Here is a 17,596-nt window from a genome sequence, read left to right as displayed (position 1 = left end):
GTGTAGGAATGCAGCTCGTGCTTTCAGAGTTTATAGTGGATATCAAGGCGGATTTAGGCGGTCCATAGCAACCTAGTGACCTGAGTTTTGCTGAGCGCATTATTTGACTGCAAATAGCCTTACATGACATATTATGGAATTTCTACATTTTGAATATGACTAGGCCTATAGTTAACTTTATTTCACATTCATTAATTTGCAAGTATGTATTTATGGTAGGCTATTTAAAGCTCTGAGTACATCATGGACACCAATAGAAAATGGCAGGAGATGACTTTCAGCAGAATGCCTACTACAACTATACTTGAAAGGGCACGCACCTCAAACTGTGACAGCAGCGCGCTAAATGAAACTATTTTGACAGGTACGTTTCTACTACATCTGAATTATCGAAGTGTGCCTATTCGAGATTATTAGACTATGCTACTTTAAATATGTACATTCCTTTTTGCGGCGTTCAATGTGTTTGCATCACATTTTCAACTCTACGGATAGTTTTTTAAAATTAATTAATTAATTATTTCATTAATAAACTGCATGGTTTCCCAAGTCGTAGAGGGAGGACCACACAATATATCATAGCGTGACCTCAATTTTACTTCGATATTATGGTTATTATATCAATATATGCTCATAAAGGCGTTTCCCCCGCCGTTGGTTGCATAATTAATTTTACCGATAGCAAAAGATCTCCGCATTTCGAACGAACAAACATAGTCGCAGCCGTCATGTTTTTTGTGTTTTTTTAACATATGGGATGACTTCACTCGCATAAAAACTGGATGGATAAGTGGTTATTGAGCCGATATTGGACAAAGAACTTTCTCTCCTGTCACACTGTAAGATAATACTTATTTTATTTTATTTTATCTTGATTAACAATTGATCAACTAAATTTGACCAGTTGTTTAAACATTGACAACGACTATTATTACAATAAGATTAAATTGCATGTTTTGTACCATTATGCCTATACGCGTGTGTTTGAGTGTAGATAGGCCAACATTTAAGTGTTATATTTGGGTGCATACTGACTCTCTTCTAGTCCACTATACAAACTACATGTCTTATCTGTAATAGCCTACGGCACAGCTCTCGTTTGAATCTTAATGTCACGTTGACACTGCCAATGTCATACTATATATGTAATTTCAAGTCCTATCATTCCCTGTAAAATATGATGACCCTTTCCCATTAGAAGTGACAACACCAGTGACATTTTATTTCTGATACAAATATTAGTGACCGTTAATGTCAGGTGTCATTATTTCTGAGAAGACAATGTCTGTGTAATCCACAGATCTTTATTCAGTCAAGCTCTAAGACAGAATATAATAACATAGCAAATTAACTGAACAGAGTGGGCACATGCAGGTAAAACAGTATTTAGGCTAAGCTCTATTTAAGCATTTAAGTAAGTAGCCTTGAGCCGGAACGGCTCATAGGTATGGGTACCAGTCTGTTTAGCTATCATGCCACTCCTTGCTACCCCTGTCACGCTAAACATCTTTGTTATGTGACAAAGAGTACAAGGAGTGGAATGTTAGCTATATCCTGTTTCTGTATGGTTGATTTTGCAAAGACGCGCACTTTTGGATGTTCAATGTTTTGTTCAATGTTCTATCTGAATATGTTATTTACTCTGTCCGGAAACAAGATCTAATAGTGGCTGAGACCATACTATTTAAGAATATCAAGATTTTTTATCGGTTTCCTCAAATACCTGAGGGGAAATGTCATTACCACCAAGTCATAAAATTAGCTTTTTTTTATTTTTAAAGGAAATTACAGAAATGTAACATTATATAACATTTAACATATTTTTTTTTACTATTTCGAATTTTTCTTAATTATATGCATTCATCATTGTCATGTCTAAATGTCCATAAATGCCTTGATGATGCTCAGAAACATGTATTTACCACATCAAAATCGTAATATGTTACATTACTTTAGACATTATCTTAAGAACTAGCATATAAGGTTCACATGGGAAAAATCATCAATATCAATTGTAATTTAATACACCTTTGCCTCAAAAATAAACATTTTAATGTCATTGTTGTACATGTTGAATTTTTATTGAAGATATAGAACAGACCATTCCTTCCAATTCATCCCAAAGGTGTTCAATGGGGTTGAGGTCATTGCTCTGTGCAGGCCAGTCATGTTCTTCCACACTGATCTCAACAAACCATTTCTGTATGGATCTGGCTTTGTGCATGGGGGTATTGTCATGCTGAAACAGTAAAGGGCCTTCCCCAAAACTGTTGCTACAAAGTTGGAAGCACAGAATCATCTAGAATGTCATTGTAAGCTGTAGCGTTAAGATTTCCCTACACTAGAACTAATAGGCCCGAACCATGAAATTACAGCCCCAGACCATTATTCCTTCTCTACGAAATGTAGGACAGATGATTTTTATGCACTACACACTTCAGCACTCAGCAGTTCCGTTCTGTGAACTTGTGTGGCCTACCACTTAGTGGATGAGCCGTTGTTGCTCCTAGACGTTTCCACTTCACAATAACAGCACTTACAGTTGACCGGGGCAGGTTTAGCAGGGCAGAAATTTGACGAACTGACTTTGGAAAGATGGCATCCTATGACGGTGCCACGTTGAAAGTCACTGAGCTTTTCAGTGTGGACCATTCTACTGCCAATGTTTCTCTATGGAGATTGCATAGCTGTGTGCTCGATTTTATACACCTTTCAGCAACGGTGTGGCTGAAATAGCCGAATCCGCTAATATGATCCACTAATTTGAAGGGGTATCCACATACTTTTGTATATGTAGTGTATATCCTTGTCCTCTCCTTGGTTGATTTATGGAGCATCTTATAGAAACATTTCAAATAAATAATTAAAGTCAGTACTAATCATTGTAAGTCACATAAATAGACATCAAAATCACTCAATCACCTGAACATAATACAACATTTAATGGTCTTATTTAGCAAATAAGTGTTCATTTTGTAATTTGTTTTCAGGTCCTAAGGTAAGTAAAAATGTATAAACTAATACATTTTGTCATTACCACCACATTCTGTCCTTAGCATTACAGTTCGTTATGTGGTGGTAATGATGTGTAGTGGGAATGACATTTTAACAGTATTTGGTCATAAATAGCAGGGATTATAGCATGCTAACTCCAGTTGAACAGCTAGAATACAATGTATCCTAAATACACACAATTAAACATAATTTTAAAAAATCGAATTATTATAGCCTATTTGGTATTGAAGTACAATAAATAAATAAATATTTGTTTTCTATCATTTCCTGACAAAATTGGAATTCCCCTCCATGTGCTCCACTGTCACTATTCATAGCCATGGTGACCAAGTACACTAACTTTTGAAAATGTTACTATTATGTCATTTGCTTGTCATGATGGTAAATACATTGAGACGGCTGTATTTTGTGTACAAAAAGTATCAAATAGAAAATGGCTTATGCACATCTAATATTTATATAGTTTCCATTTATTTGACTCTTTTTTTAAACAGGTGCATTCAACATTTTGTAATAATCAAGACTTTTGTAAGAAGATTGTCAAAAGTCTGGATGTGAGACAGGACAAAAACAGTGAAAAACAGTTCAATCCAGACATGAAATGCTTTAGACAATAACAAATAAAAACATTTTGAAAGCTGAAAAAACAATTTAAGGTTATTTTAGTCTCTACATAATGAAATAAAACATCTAAATTAAAATGTTATCTTAAAAATCTAACCCTGAGACACAAAAAGGCCCGTGTTCGCAAAATCTCCCATATACTGTGTGAAGAAAAATAAACTGAATGTCAAACCAATATCAAATCATGTGAAACAAGTGTAACATAGTAGCCTAAGGAAGTAAATATTATTATTATTATATATTTTTAATCACAGTAGATGAATATTGGAATGTAGGCTTATTTTGAAACACACTTAAAGTATTAGCATATATTTGAAAATACATTGCCTGTTTTGGTATTTGAAATAATCTATTTGAACATATTTTCAAATAGAAGGCCATCATAGGAAGTTATTTGAAAATACTTTCAAATACTTCCAATAGAAGCAGTGGTTTTGTGTCACATTATTTGAAATGACTCAAATACATAGAAAATAAGTATTTCAAAAGCTAATAATAATAAAATACCCATGTATTTGAACCCAGGTCTGAAACACATGGCTGACTAGTGTCTTATTGGTCCGATCTGTCCTTTAGTGCCATCGATCTGTGTCTGACTGTGTCCATGATGCGCTGCCTCGTTCAGAAGAAAACATACCTCGTCATTTTATCTCCACTGCTACTATTCGCCCTCCTCTGCTACTGGACTCGAAGGGCCACCACCACTGTTGACGTGGGACCAGGCCAGAGCTACAAGGCACAGAAGGTTCTGAAGGAGAGGCTGCAAAATGTCCAGAATGGTTATGACAATATCCCATATGTCCTGAAGGAAAGTGTGGCAGGGTGAGTTCATATGTGCAAATGGTATAACACATGTATAACACATTCATAAATGGAAAAAATGATAGTTACAAAGTAACAAATACAAAACAATGTTTGGAAGTGTGTCCTAAATCTAGGAGATAAGAGAACTCGGGAAATAAATACATAAATAAATATATATGCATTTTTAATTTTTTACACATATTTAACCAATTTTTGGGGGGTAGACAAAAAAAACTACATTCATACTTCCATTATTTGTTTTAAACGGGTACTGGTTTCCTTCAGAGTCGTGTGACACTTATGGGGGTCATAAAACGTTACAGACGTTTTCGCGAGAGGACTGATTTTCAAAAACCCTCTAGCGCTGCCACCTTTCATCGCAGACGCGGAGGTGTGACATTGGTGGATGTGGTAGATTGAGACGTATCCAATGCAAAGAATATAAAAACAGATATCTCTAGATAAAATGGATGTATTTTTGTACATATTCCATTTCGCAATTCCATTTGAATTCGGTCAAACTGAAATTCAAGGTCCAATTACAATTTTCTTCATTACGTTTCAAATTTCGAACTACTTCCTGATTCGACTCAATCAAATCAACCTGCATGGTTTTCATTGCACTAATAGTGACTTATTTTGTCCCATACTCTTACCAACCGTGCACAACGCTCTTCATTAATCTCATTCAGGCGTCTGGCAATGAACGTGTGTGTGTGTGAGGCAGATAAGAAGCCTGCCATCGACCTGCCTTTTGCCCAAGTGCTGTTCCCCCGTGTCTGGGCCCAGGATGACTTCCACACAGCCTTCCAGGAGGCAGAGCTGGCTCAGGTGAAAAGTCGCAGGCAGCAGGAGTACAACAGCTTCCAGCAGAGGTGACTGTACAGTACACTGAAGTGTTGTGCTGTGCTTTGCAGTGCATTGGAATTTAATGATTTGCTTTGCTGTGCACCTTGCAACTATATACTGCAACTCCCCACTGTTTTCAAGTTATGGGCCCACCCTTCTTTGCCTTCTCTCCTTCCATTGAAAATATGTGACGTACATGACATGTTTACAATGCTGCTTTTAGTTTTAATGCAGCATGATGCTGGAACAAAATTCAAAACACATTTCAACTTGATGTTCTCTCTCTCTGTGTGTGTGTGTGTGTGTGTGTGTGTGTGTGTGTGTGTGTGTGTGTGTGTGTGTGTGTGTGTGTGTGTGTGTGTGTGTGTGTGTGTGTGTGTGTGTGTGTGTGTGTGTGTGTGTGTGTGTGTGTGTGTGTGTGTGTGTATTTATGTTGTGTATACAGGGTGCATTTGTAAAAGAGACCTAGGTCTCAATATGTCTTCCTGTTAAAAATAAAAAAAAGTACATTACATCAACATACTTTAGCTTCAGCTTATTTCTAGTCTGCCTAACCTCTCCATGTTGGCTGCAGATACCAGACTCCCGCAGACCTCCTTGTTATAGCAGAAGCCAACAGTCCCCTACAGTACCCTACCCAGGGGGTGGAGGTTCGCCCTCTCAAGACTATCGTTATCCCTGGTAAGATCACTGAAAAGATTTACACTCTAGACAGAGGGGATTTTTGCAGCTTTGTTGTAAATATCTCCTTTGCCCCAACCATAACTGTAGAACAGTACAAACAAAACTAACCTGACCTTATGACTGAAGATGGAATTCTCTTCTCTTTTTTAAGGGTTGGGTCTGAAAGAAAAGCATAGACAGCTTTATACAGTAAGTTTATCTCCATTTATGATACTACATTGAACAAAAACATAAACGCAACATGCAAAAATTACAAAGATCTCACAGACTTACAGTTCATATAAGGAAATCAGTCAATTTGAATAAATACATTAGGCCCTAATCTATGGATCTCACATGACTGGGAATACAGATATGCAACAGTTAGTCACAGATACCTTGAAAAAAAGGTAGGGTGTGTGGAACAGAAAACCAGTCCGTATCTGATCAGACTACAATTGTGACTCACCACCTGGATGTGGTCCTATATAGCAACATTTGAAATGTTTATTTTTACATTGGATTAAATTAGGGACTCAGAGCTGCAAAATGGTATATCATACACTCCATTTTTAAGGAACAATGGGAAAGTAATTCTGCTTTGAAAGTTGATGAACTTGTGAACTCACTTTTGAGAAAATGGCCTTTGGATGTTTTGGTATCTAGTGAAGAGCTCTTCTATGTTCATACCCTATTAAGCTCTAGCCCCACTCATTACGTTTCTCTCTCGGAAGCTTAACCAGCTCTGCTGCCAACAATTTCATTATGCTTTTTTGCCAACGTTTATTGACACTGGCCATATTCAACAGGTGTTGTACACTTTATCTTAACTTCTTGCGACTAGCAATCCCGGATCCGGGAGCGTAATCATAGCCTCAAACGAATTAGCATAATGCAGCGGACCCCTAGAAACTTTTCCTATTCATGAAAATCGCAAATTAAATATATTCAAACACAAGTTTAGCCTTTTGTTAATCACACTGTCATCTCAGATTTTCAAAATAAGCGTTACAGCCAACGCTAGACAAGCATTTGTGTAAGTTTATCATGGCATAATGCTATGCTAGGCTCTGCTGGCAGCAGGCAACATTTTCACGAAAATAAGAAAAGCAACCAAAATAAATAATTTACTTTTGAAGAACTTCGGATGTTTTCACTTAGGAGACTCCCAGTTAGATAGCAAATGTTGCTTTTTTCCAAAAATATTATTTTTGTAGGCGAAATAGCTCCCGTTTGTTCATCATGCTTGGCTGAGAAATCGACCGGAAAATGAGCTAACCAACCAGGTTCAATGTTAACTAGCTAACATTAGGCTCTAACTAGCCAAGCAAACGGTTATGGGACACGAATAATAATGTCATACACATAACGTTAGCTAGGGAGCCAGTTAGCTTGAAATGAAACAACTTTCTGCCACAATTAGAAATGTGTAATATCTGAAAATGTAGCTAGGTTAGACTATCTTACCCGTATACATCATCATGCATGATGGACTCGTCTCCCTGTCACGGATGCCATGCCACTGATGCTTTTAGTTTGAAGATGTAATCCGGAGACAGGTGTTTTCTCCATCTCTTTAGCTATCAAACTCTAATTCCACTGATTTCGATCCTCCAGAAAGTGCAGAGCAACACTTATGCAGCTCCACTACACTATACATAAAAAAAACTGTGTTCTACAGGATTACCAACACAGACTGACCAACTCAAATAGACAGAAGCCTTCTTTATGGCAGACCAATCTGAACTCCTCTCTCGGCATATCTAGCCCACTGATTATCTCAGCCAATCATGGCTAGCGGGAAGGTTGCTGGCTTTTTCTGTGACTTAACCAATAAGGCTTGTAATTGAACACTATTATTTGTATTTTCAGATGGCATACAAGTTTGTTATTAAGGCACATGAAACTTCACATGTTCCAGAAGGCATGGTTTGCTAACTATCTGTATGATAGAACTCAGTGCACTCAATTTGATGGGCTTATGTCTGTTAAATTGTCTGTCTTGAATGGTGTGCCCCAAGGCTCTGTACTTGGTCCTCTCTTATTCACTATTTATATAAATGATTTAGACAAAAAGGTCCAAAATGCACAACTTAATTTTTATGCTGATGATACTGTTATTTACTGTTGTGCCTCGTCTCTTACAAAAGCTTTCCAGAACATGCAAACTGCTTTTTATACTGTTCAACATACCTTGTGTCAATTTAAGCTTATCCTCAATACTGACAAAACTAAACTAATGGTGTTTTCTAATGCAAGAAATATACCTCTGAACCTTTCACCTATTACTACCTGTCAGGGCAAGGAGATTGAGGTTGTAACCTCATATAAATATATTGGAATTTTAATTTATGACGGCCTCTCTTTTAAATTGCATATTCAACAACTTACAAAAAAATTGAAGCTGAAATTGGGATTTTATTTTAGGAATAAGGCCTGTTTTTCTTTTGAAGTCAGAAGGAGGCTAGTATCAGCTACATTTATGCCTTTACTAGACTATGGGGATATTTTAAATATGAATGCTTCATCTCAGTGTTTGAGATCAATTGACACTCTTTACCATGGCACTTTGAGATTTATTTTAAACTGCAAAACCCTTACGCACCACTGTACTTTGTATAGCAGGGTTGGCTGGTCTTTTCTAGTTACTCGTAGGCTCAGTCACTGGTATACTTTGATTTACATTTTGGGTTTACTACCTTTTTATCTGTGCGTTTTTATTGTTCAGAAATGTGGTGGGTCGTCTCTTCGTTCGCTGGACTTTATCCTGCTAACTGTTCCAAATGTCCAAACTGAATTTGGTAAAAGGGCTTTTATGTACTCTGCGCCATCGTCTTGGAACGCCTTACAAAATACTTTTAAACTGGAAGAACTTGTCCCGATTGGTGTTTTTAAATCTCTGATGAAGGATTTTGAGGCTGATTCCCTGATCTGTCAATGTTTTTAATTTGCTGATTTATACTATTGTGAATTCAATGTTTTTTACTAGATTACTTGTAGTTTTTCATGTTTACTTTTGTAATGACTTGGTGCTGCCTATCTTGGCCAGGGTGCTCTTGAAAAAGAGATTCTAATCTCAATGAGCCCTTCCTGGTTAAATAAAGGTTAATAAATAAAAATAAATACACATAAATACACATTTCTGCCAAAAAATCTATTTTGATAAAAAATAAACGTTCAAATGGCTCTCCTGGAAAATCGGGGCTTGCGACATATGCCTAGTTTCATGAAATTGGAAACAATTTGCCTCTTGCACCACGACACTTCTCCTTTACATAGAGTTGATCAATCTGTTGATTGTGGCCTGCGGAATGTTGCCCCACTTCTCTTCAATGTCTGTGCGAAGTTGCCGAATATTGGCGGGAACTGGAACATGCTGTCGTACATGTTGACCCAGAGCATCCCAAACATGCTCAATAGGTACCATCATGTCTGGTGAGTATTCAGGCCAATGAAGAACTGGGACATTTTCAGCTTCCACGACTTGTATACAGATCTTTTCTACATGTGGCCGTGCATTACCATGCTGAAACATGAGGTGAGAATGACACGACAATGTGCCTCAGGATATCGTTACGCTATCTCTGTGCATTCAAATTTACATCGATAAAATGAAACTTTGTCCACATGGAACATTTCTGGGATGTTTTATTTCAGCTCATGCAACACGGGACCAACACTTTACATGTTGCGTTTATGTGTTTGTTTCAGTATATGTTTGTTGTAGTGGCAGGTAATCTAGCGGTTAGAGCGTTTAGCCAGTAACCGAAAGGTTGTTTGCTCACCTTGTCGGCTCAGGGAGTTGAACCATTTGTCTATGTACCCTTGAGCAAGGCACTTAACCTATAAGTCGCTCTGAACAAGAGTGTCTGCTAAAATATAAAATGTTGATTCATGTTTAACATAAAGTGATCTACAGTCATGTTGTTACCGTTGTAATTGCCCCAAACAGACTAGTTATTTGAATTAAACTGAATCCTCCCTATCATGTCCTTTAGGTGAATCTGACTGCTACCCTGGGGACATTTGATGTGTTAGCCACCGTAGACGGGGTCTCCATTAGAGGACAGGGAGTGATGCACATGACTTTGTCCAGTAGACTCCTCTCCACTCTGAACAGACAGCTACAGTTTGTCACCTACACCAACACCTTGTTCCACCCTAGGACGGCTGATGCAGGTTGGTCAGACCCTCAGTGTGTGTCTAGTCCTGAGTTCTGATACTGCAATACAGGGTTTTGAAAACTAACTTTTTAGTGCCTGCAGCTGTACAGGAGCTGTATGCCATACTATACAATACGACTTTATTGTCCATTTAGTAACAGCAAACAACAGAAATGTGTCTTTTGTTCCGTTCTCAACTCCCACCACCCAATACCCCATTATCATGCTACTCCCTGTCATTCCACTCCCTGTCATTCCACTCCCTGTCATTCCACTCCCTGTCACTTTTTACTTCAGTACGACAACACAGAGATAGAAACACAACACATCATTTCCTGCATGTCTCAAATTCTTTATAAACCTGTCTATTGTTCCCTGGAAGGGGCACACAACTAGCCTACACTATAATTACACAGTCCGTGTTTAGGGAAGAGATCATTCCGCAACTGGAGAAAAAGCAGTTGATGTGGTATTTGACATTCCATGTTGCAATGTAGGTGTGGTAGACTATAGATTACAGCTTGTTTGCTGAACGAGACTTTGAGTGTAGAGAGCGATTCTAAGTGAGCTGTTTGGTGAAACAGATGTTAGAGAGAGACTAGGGGAAGCAGTGTTTTGTGTACAACAATAAATGTGTTGTGTACAACAATAAATGTCTTGTGTACAACAATAACTGTCTTGTGTACAACAATAACTGTGTTGTCACTAATCATTTCCATATGTTAACGTGGATGTTACAAATATAACAAGTATCTGTAGACCTACTGTTAAACAAGCTTGATCTCTTATTGACCATTAGGTATTGAATGTGAAGTGAAGTACATTTTTTGTTTTGTTCAATTGATTATATTTAACTACTAACAAACTATACTGTAATGTGATACACTTGAGATATTAGAGTGATGAGATATGTTTCTCTGCTCTATTCCAGTGCAGTTTGAGACTGATGGACACCAGTCCGTTTTTACCATAAAGGTTGGACATGCTGTTATTCCCAAGCTCTATCACTCAGGTTACACTGGAGGTATGTACTGTATGGGTTGTTCATTTGGCATTTGACCACTGTATAGTTATTTGTATCTGTACAGTTATCGTAGGGATCCAAGGTCCTAAATGTTGCAATGTTGTTTAAGGTCCAGTGAAGTCAAAATTCAGTTTTTCCTGTGTTTTGTATCAAATTGTATAACAGCTGATGAAAGTGTTAACGAATTTGATCAGTCTTATTTCTTGATAGTTGCTGGTTGAAAATGCAATCTACACAGGGCCATCTAGGAGTTTTAGGCTTTCCATGGTGACATCACCATGCTGTAAATTGGTTAAAAGAATTCCAAATCTTTCTACCAATGACAGATAGTGTTCAGTTTTGCTCTCCCCACTCAGACCACTCACAGACAGTTCTAGCAAAATTCTTGCTTGAGAATTTTTGTTGTTGTTGCTAAATAAGCTATTTTGGCCCATTTGATGGGAAATCTATTACATTAAAGTACTTATAGGACAATTCCACCCCAAAACTATCTTTTGGTTTTTGTTTTATTAGTCCATTGTTGACATAGTCCCAAAATGTTTTGCTTGTCAGCAATCAAGTTTTCAAGACATGTAACTTTCAAAATATAGACGTCATCACGTAGGTATCCCGAGTGGCGCAGCGGTCTAAGGCACTGCATCTCAGTGCTAGAGGCGTCACTACAAACCTTGGTGCAAGGCTGTATCATAACCGGCCATGATTGGGAGTTCCATAGGGCGGCGCACAATAGGCCCAGCATCGTCCAGGTTAGGGTTTGGTTGGGGTAGGCCGTCATTGTAAATAATAATTTGTTATTGACTGACTTGCCTAGTTAAATAAAACAATTATGCATTTTGCATCATATGGGGGATGATTTCTGTATTATGAAAATAACTGAAGATAAATATAAGTACGAATATTCATAATTTGGTACAAACACGCCTTTCCCTTTTCCTCAGAATACAACATAAGCTCACTTGTCACCATAGCTACCAAGACATTTCTGCGTTATGACAAACTGCAGGATCTGATTGACAGCATACGGGAGTTCTATCCCACTGTCACCATAGTGATAGCAGATGACAACGAGCACCCCCAGCCAGTGATGGGTCCACACATTGAACATTACATTATGCCGTTTGGGAAGGTAAGCAAACTTTATTTTGGGAAGTGTAGCTCCTGTTTCATCACAGCAATCTCTCAGTTATGGTCTTGTGGTACCCACAAGTTGTCCTTTTGTTCCAACCCAGTATTTAATGTACTTGTGATTCCCTCCTGGTACTCTGAGGGTCTCCATGTCCAGGATTTAAGAACAGCTTGGCTATCAAATGTTTGGCTATTGCCAAATTGGTAATTAAGTCTTTGTCCTGTCTGTCCACCTCTGTGCAGGGTTGGTTTGCAGGGAGAAATCTGGCTGTCTCTCAGGCGACCACCAAGTATGTGCTGTGGGTGGACGACGATTTCCTCTTCACCTCCAACACCAGACTGGAGAATATGGTGGAGATCCTGGAGAAGACCACCCTGGACATGGTGTGTGTTTGTGTGTGTTTGTGTGTGCGTGCTCATAGATCTGGACCTGGTGAGTAATGAGGGTGAGGCCTCTCTGAGATTAATGATTAAAACCAGGGTAGAACCATAGTAGAACCTGGGGTGGAATTGGGGAAGGGGGCGCGCATGGGAACCGAGTTCTCAAAGTGAAAGTCATATTGGCATGTACGTATGTTTTTTGGGCTGGATAAAACTGTTTGTGGTGAGTTCCCAAAGGGGTTTCATACAGTAGGTTAGGCTACGGGGTGACTTTCTATCCACTCCAAACCTGGAGCAAAACCACACCCACAAGTAACCTAGCAACATTCATAACTGCATGAGAGCTGAGAGCGGTGATTGGTTAGTCAAAGAGCCTCATCCTGGCAGGTGAAAATGTGATCGAAGTCCAAAGTTATTTATGATGTCTTAGCTTTGAATTTGGCCCAATATTACTGGATAAAGTACAAGCATAATTCATGTGTGGTAACTGTTGTTTACTGACTTGATTTTAGCAATACTAGTTTGAAAGGCTTGCATGCAAAACATGATTTTAGGAGATAAAATATCTACATTTTAAATTCAGGCTGTAACACAACAAAATAAGAAACAAATCTAAGGGTGTGAATTAATACTTTCTGAAGGTACTATTCTTTTAATAATTATTCAAGTTCTGTCAAATTGGTTGTTGATCATTGCTAGACAACCATTTTCAGGTGTTGCCATAGAATTAGATTTTAAGTCAAAACTGTAACTCGGCCACTCAGGAACATTCAGTGTCTTCTTTGTAAGAAACTCCAGTGTCGATTTGGCCTTGTGATTTAGATTATTGCCCTGCTGAAAGGTGAATTCATGTCCCAGTGTCTGGTGGAAAGCAGACTGAACAAGGTTTTTCTCTAAGATTTTGCCTGTGCTTAGCTACATTCCGTTTATTTTTTATCCTGAAAAACTCCCAAGTTCTTAACGATTACTAGCATACCCATAACATGAGGCAGCCACCACTTTGCTTGAAAATATTAAGAGTACTACTCAGTGATATGTTTGGGGCAAATCCAATAAAACAAACACTTTGTATTCAGGACAAAAAGTTGATTACTTTAGTTAATGGCTTGTTGCGAACAGGATGCATGTTTTAGAATATATTTTATTCTGTACAGATTTCTTCTTTTCACTCCGTCAATTACTTTTGTATTGTGGTGAAATCCCTGAGCAGTTTCCTTCCTCTCTGGCTATTGAGTTAGGAAGGATGCCTGTAACTTTGTAGTGACCTGGGTATATTGATACACCATACACAGTGTAATTAATAACTTCATCATGCTCAAAGGGACATTCAATGTCTGCTTTTTATTTTTTACCCATCTACCAATAGGTGCCCTTTGCGAGGCGTTGGAAAACCTCCCTGGGCTTTGTGGTTGAATCAATGTTTGTAATTCACTGCTCGACAGAGGGACCTTACAGATAAGTGTTTGTGTGGGATACAGAGATGATTGAATTGTTCAAAAATCATGTTAAACAGTCCATGCAACTTATTATGTGACATGTTAAGCACATTTTTACTCCTGAACTATTTAGACTGGCCATAACAAAGGGGTTGAATACTTATTGACTCAAGCTTTTCATTTTTTATTCATTTGTAAAAATGTTGCATAAAAACAAAACTCCACTTTGACATTATGGGGTATTGTGTGTTGGCCAGTGACAAAACAAAACTCCACTTTGACATTATGGGGTATTGTGTGTAGGCCAGGGACAAAACAAAACTCTACTTTGACATTATGGGGTATTGTGTGTAGGCCAGTGACAAAACAAAACTCCACTTTGACATTATGGGGTATTGTGTGTAGGCCAGGGACAAAACAAAACTCCACTTTGACATTATGGGGTATTGTGTGTAGGCCAGGGACAAAACAAAACTCCACTTTGACATTATGGGGTATTGTGTGTAGGCCAGGGACAAAACAAAACTCCACTTTGACATTATGGGGTATTGTGTGTAGGCCAGTAACAAAACAAAACTCCACTTTGACATTATGGGGTATTGTGTGTAGGCCAGTGACAAAACAAAACTCCACTTTGACATTATGGGGTATTGTGTGTAGGCCAGGGACAATATATTCAGGCTGTAACACAACAAAATGAGAAAACAGTCTCATGGCTGTAACTGTCATGCAGGTGAAAGAGGACCCAAAAGCGACTTGGCGAAAACAGAGTCTTTAATCCAGTAAAGTAAATACAAACAAAAAACACAACTTTCACTCGAAATGACGAGGACAAACTGGAGACTCGATCTTGAACAGCAGGTGAACAGCAGGTTGCCTCGGGAAGGCACTTGAACCAGACAGACTCAGACACCTGCTCACCACGCAGCATCTGAGGAAAACACGACACGACAGGGCGATACACAAACACAGCACGGTGAATTCTAGACAAGGAACCGACAGGACAGGAACGGAACACAAAGGAAGAAATAGGGACTCTAATCAGGGGAAAGGATCGGGAACAGGTGTGGGAAGACTAAATGATTGATTAGGGGAATAGGAACAGCTGGGAGCAGGAACGGAACGATAGAGAGAAGAGAGAGCGAGAGAGTGAGAGAGGGAGGGGAGAGAGAGGGATAGAAAAAGGGAAAGAACCTAATAAGACCAGCAGAGGGAAACGAATAGAATGGGAAGCACAGGGACAAGACAAGATAATAAATGACAAAACATGACAGTACCCCCCACTCACCGAGCGCCTCCTGGCGCACTCGAGGAGGAATCCTGGCGGCAACGGAGGAAATCATCAATGAGTGAACGGTCCAGCACGTCCCGAGACGGAACCCAACTCCTCTCCTCAGGACCGTAACCCTCCCAATCCACTAAGTATTGGTGACCCCGTCCCCGAGAACGCATGTCCATGATCTTATGTACCTTGTAAATAGGTGCGCTCTCGACAAGGACGGGGGGGGAGGGAAGACGAACGGGGTGCGAAGAAAGGGCTTGACACAGGAGACATGGAAGACAGGATGGACGCGACGAAGATGTCGCGGAAGAAGCAGTCGCACAGCGACAGGATTGACGACCTGGGAGACACGGAACGGACCAATGAACCGCGGAGTCAACTTACGAGAAGCTGTCGTAAGAGGAAGGTTGCGAGTGGAAAGCCACACTCTCTGGCCGCAACAATACCTTGGACTCTTTATCCTGCGTTTATTGGCGGCTCTCACAGTCTGTGCCCTGTAACGGCAAAGTGCAGACCTCACCCTCCTCCAGGTGCGCTCACAACGTTGGACAAACGCTTGAGCGGAGGGAACGCTGGACTCGGCAAGCTGGGATGAGAACAGAGGAGGCTGGTAACCCAGACTACTCTGAAACGGAGATAACCCGGTAGCAGACGAAGGAAGCGAATTGTGAGCGTATTCTGCCCAGGGGAGCTGTTCTGCCCAAGACGCAGGGTTTCTGAAAGAAAGGCTGCGTAGTATGCGACCAATCGTCTGATTGGCCCTCTCTGCTTGACCGTTAGACTGGGGATGAAACCCGGAAGAGAGACTGACGGACGCACCAATCAAACGACAGAACTCCCTCCAAAACTGTGACGTGAATTGCGGGCCTCTGTCTGAAACGGCGTCTAACGGGAGGCCATGAATTCTGAATACATTCTCGATAATGATTTGTGCCGTCTCCTTAGCGGAAGGAAGTTTAGCGAGGGGAATGAAATGTGCCGCCTTAGAGAACCTATCGACAACCGTAAGAATCACAGTCTTCCCCGCAGACAAAGGCAGACCGGTAATGAAGTCTAGGGCGATGTGAGACCATGGTCGAGAAGGAATGGGGAGCGGTCTGAGACGACCGGCAGGAGGAGAGTTACCCGACTTAGTCTGCGCGCAGTCCGAACAAGCAGCCACGAAACGGCGCGTGTCACGCTCCTGAGTCGGCCACCAAAAGCGCTGGCGAATAGACGCAAGAGTGCCTCGAACACCGGGATGACCAGCTAACTTGGCAGAGTGAGCCCACTGAAGAACAGCCAGACGAGTGGAAACAGGAACGAAAAGGAGGTTACTAGGACAAGCGCGCGGCGGACGCAGTGTGCGTGAGTGCTTGCTTAACCTGTCTTTCAATTCCCCAGACTGTTAACCCGACAACACGCCCATAAGGAAGAATCCCCTCGGGATCAGTAGAAGCCACAGAAGAACTAAACAGACGGGATAAGGCATCAGGCTTGGTGTTCTTGCTACCCGGACGGTAAGAAATCACAAACTCGAAACGAGCGAAAAACAACGCCCAACGAGCTTGACGGGCATTAAGTCGTTTGGCAGAACGGATGTACTCAAGGTTCTTATGGTCTGTCCAAACGACAAAAGGAACGGTCGCCCCCTCCAACCACTGTCGCCATTCGCCTAGGGCTAAGCGGATGGCGAGCAGTTCACGGTTACCCACATCATAGTTGCGCTCAGATGGCGACAGGCGATGAGAAAAATAAGCGCAAGGATGAACCTTATCGTCAGACTGGAAGCGCTGGGATAGAATGGCTCCCACGCCTACCTCTGAAGCGTCAACCTCGACAATGAATTGTCTAGTGACGTCAGGAGTAACGAGGATAGGAGCGGACGTAAAACGTTCTTTTAGAAGATCAAAAGCTCCCTGGGCGGAACCGGACCACTTAAAACACGTCTTGACAGAAGTAAGAGCTGTGAGAGGGGCAGCAACTTGACCGAAATTACGAATGAAACGCCGATAGAAATTAGCGAAACCTAAAAAGCGCTGCAACTCGACACGTGACCTTGGAACGGGCCAATCACTGACAGCTTGGACCTTAGCGGAATCCATCTGAATGCCTTCAGCGGAAATAACGGAACCGAGAAAAGTAACGGAGGAGACATGAAAAGAGCACTTCTCAGACTTTACGTAGAGACAATTCTCTAAAGGCGCTGTAGAACACGTCGAACGTGCTGAACATGAATCTCGAGTGACGG

General features: G+C 40.4%; 1 protein-coding gene across 2 annotated transcripts in view; it reads left to right on the top strand.

Annotated features, from left to right (window-relative positions):
• The window catches only part of LOC124032285 (beta-1,4 N-acetylgalactosaminyltransferase 1-like), a 30,837-nt gene continuing 13,241 nt past the window's right edge, over nucleotides 1-17,596 (top strand). The window contains exons 1-9 of one of the 2 annotated variants that reach the window (XM_046344555.1): nucleotides 1-364; nucleotides 4,216-4,461; nucleotides 5,136-5,318; nucleotides 5,867-5,973; nucleotides 6,128-6,165; nucleotides 9,954-10,134; nucleotides 11,050-11,142; nucleotides 12,081-12,268; nucleotides 12,511-12,651. In XM_046344555.1, the coding sequence (XP_046200511.1) occupies nucleotides 4,244-4,461; nucleotides 5,136-5,318; nucleotides 5,867-5,973; nucleotides 6,128-6,165; nucleotides 9,954-10,134; nucleotides 11,050-11,142; nucleotides 12,081-12,268; nucleotides 12,511-12,651 (1,149 nt within the window). In that variant the 5' untranslated portion in view covers nucleotides 1-364; nucleotides 4,216-4,243. Of the gene's footprint in view, nucleotides 365-411; nucleotides 840-4,215; nucleotides 4,462-5,135; nucleotides 5,319-5,866; nucleotides 5,974-6,127; nucleotides 6,166-9,953; nucleotides 10,135-11,049; nucleotides 11,143-12,080; nucleotides 12,269-12,510; nucleotides 12,652-17,596 lie in introns of those variants that run through there. The other variant, XM_046344556.1, reaches the window with a different exon arrangement.

Source organism: Oncorhynchus gorbuscha, linkage group LG03 (assembly GCF_021184085.1).
Source record: "Oncorhynchus gorbuscha isolate QuinsamMale2020 ecotype Even-year linkage group LG03, OgorEven_v1.0, whole genome shotgun sequence".
Taxonomy (NCBI): Eukaryota; Metazoa; Chordata; class Actinopteri; order Salmoniformes; family Salmonidae; genus Oncorhynchus; species Oncorhynchus gorbuscha.
The sequence above is the reverse complement of the archived record's forward strand: the minus strand, read 5'-3'. Positions and strand labels throughout refer to the sequence as shown.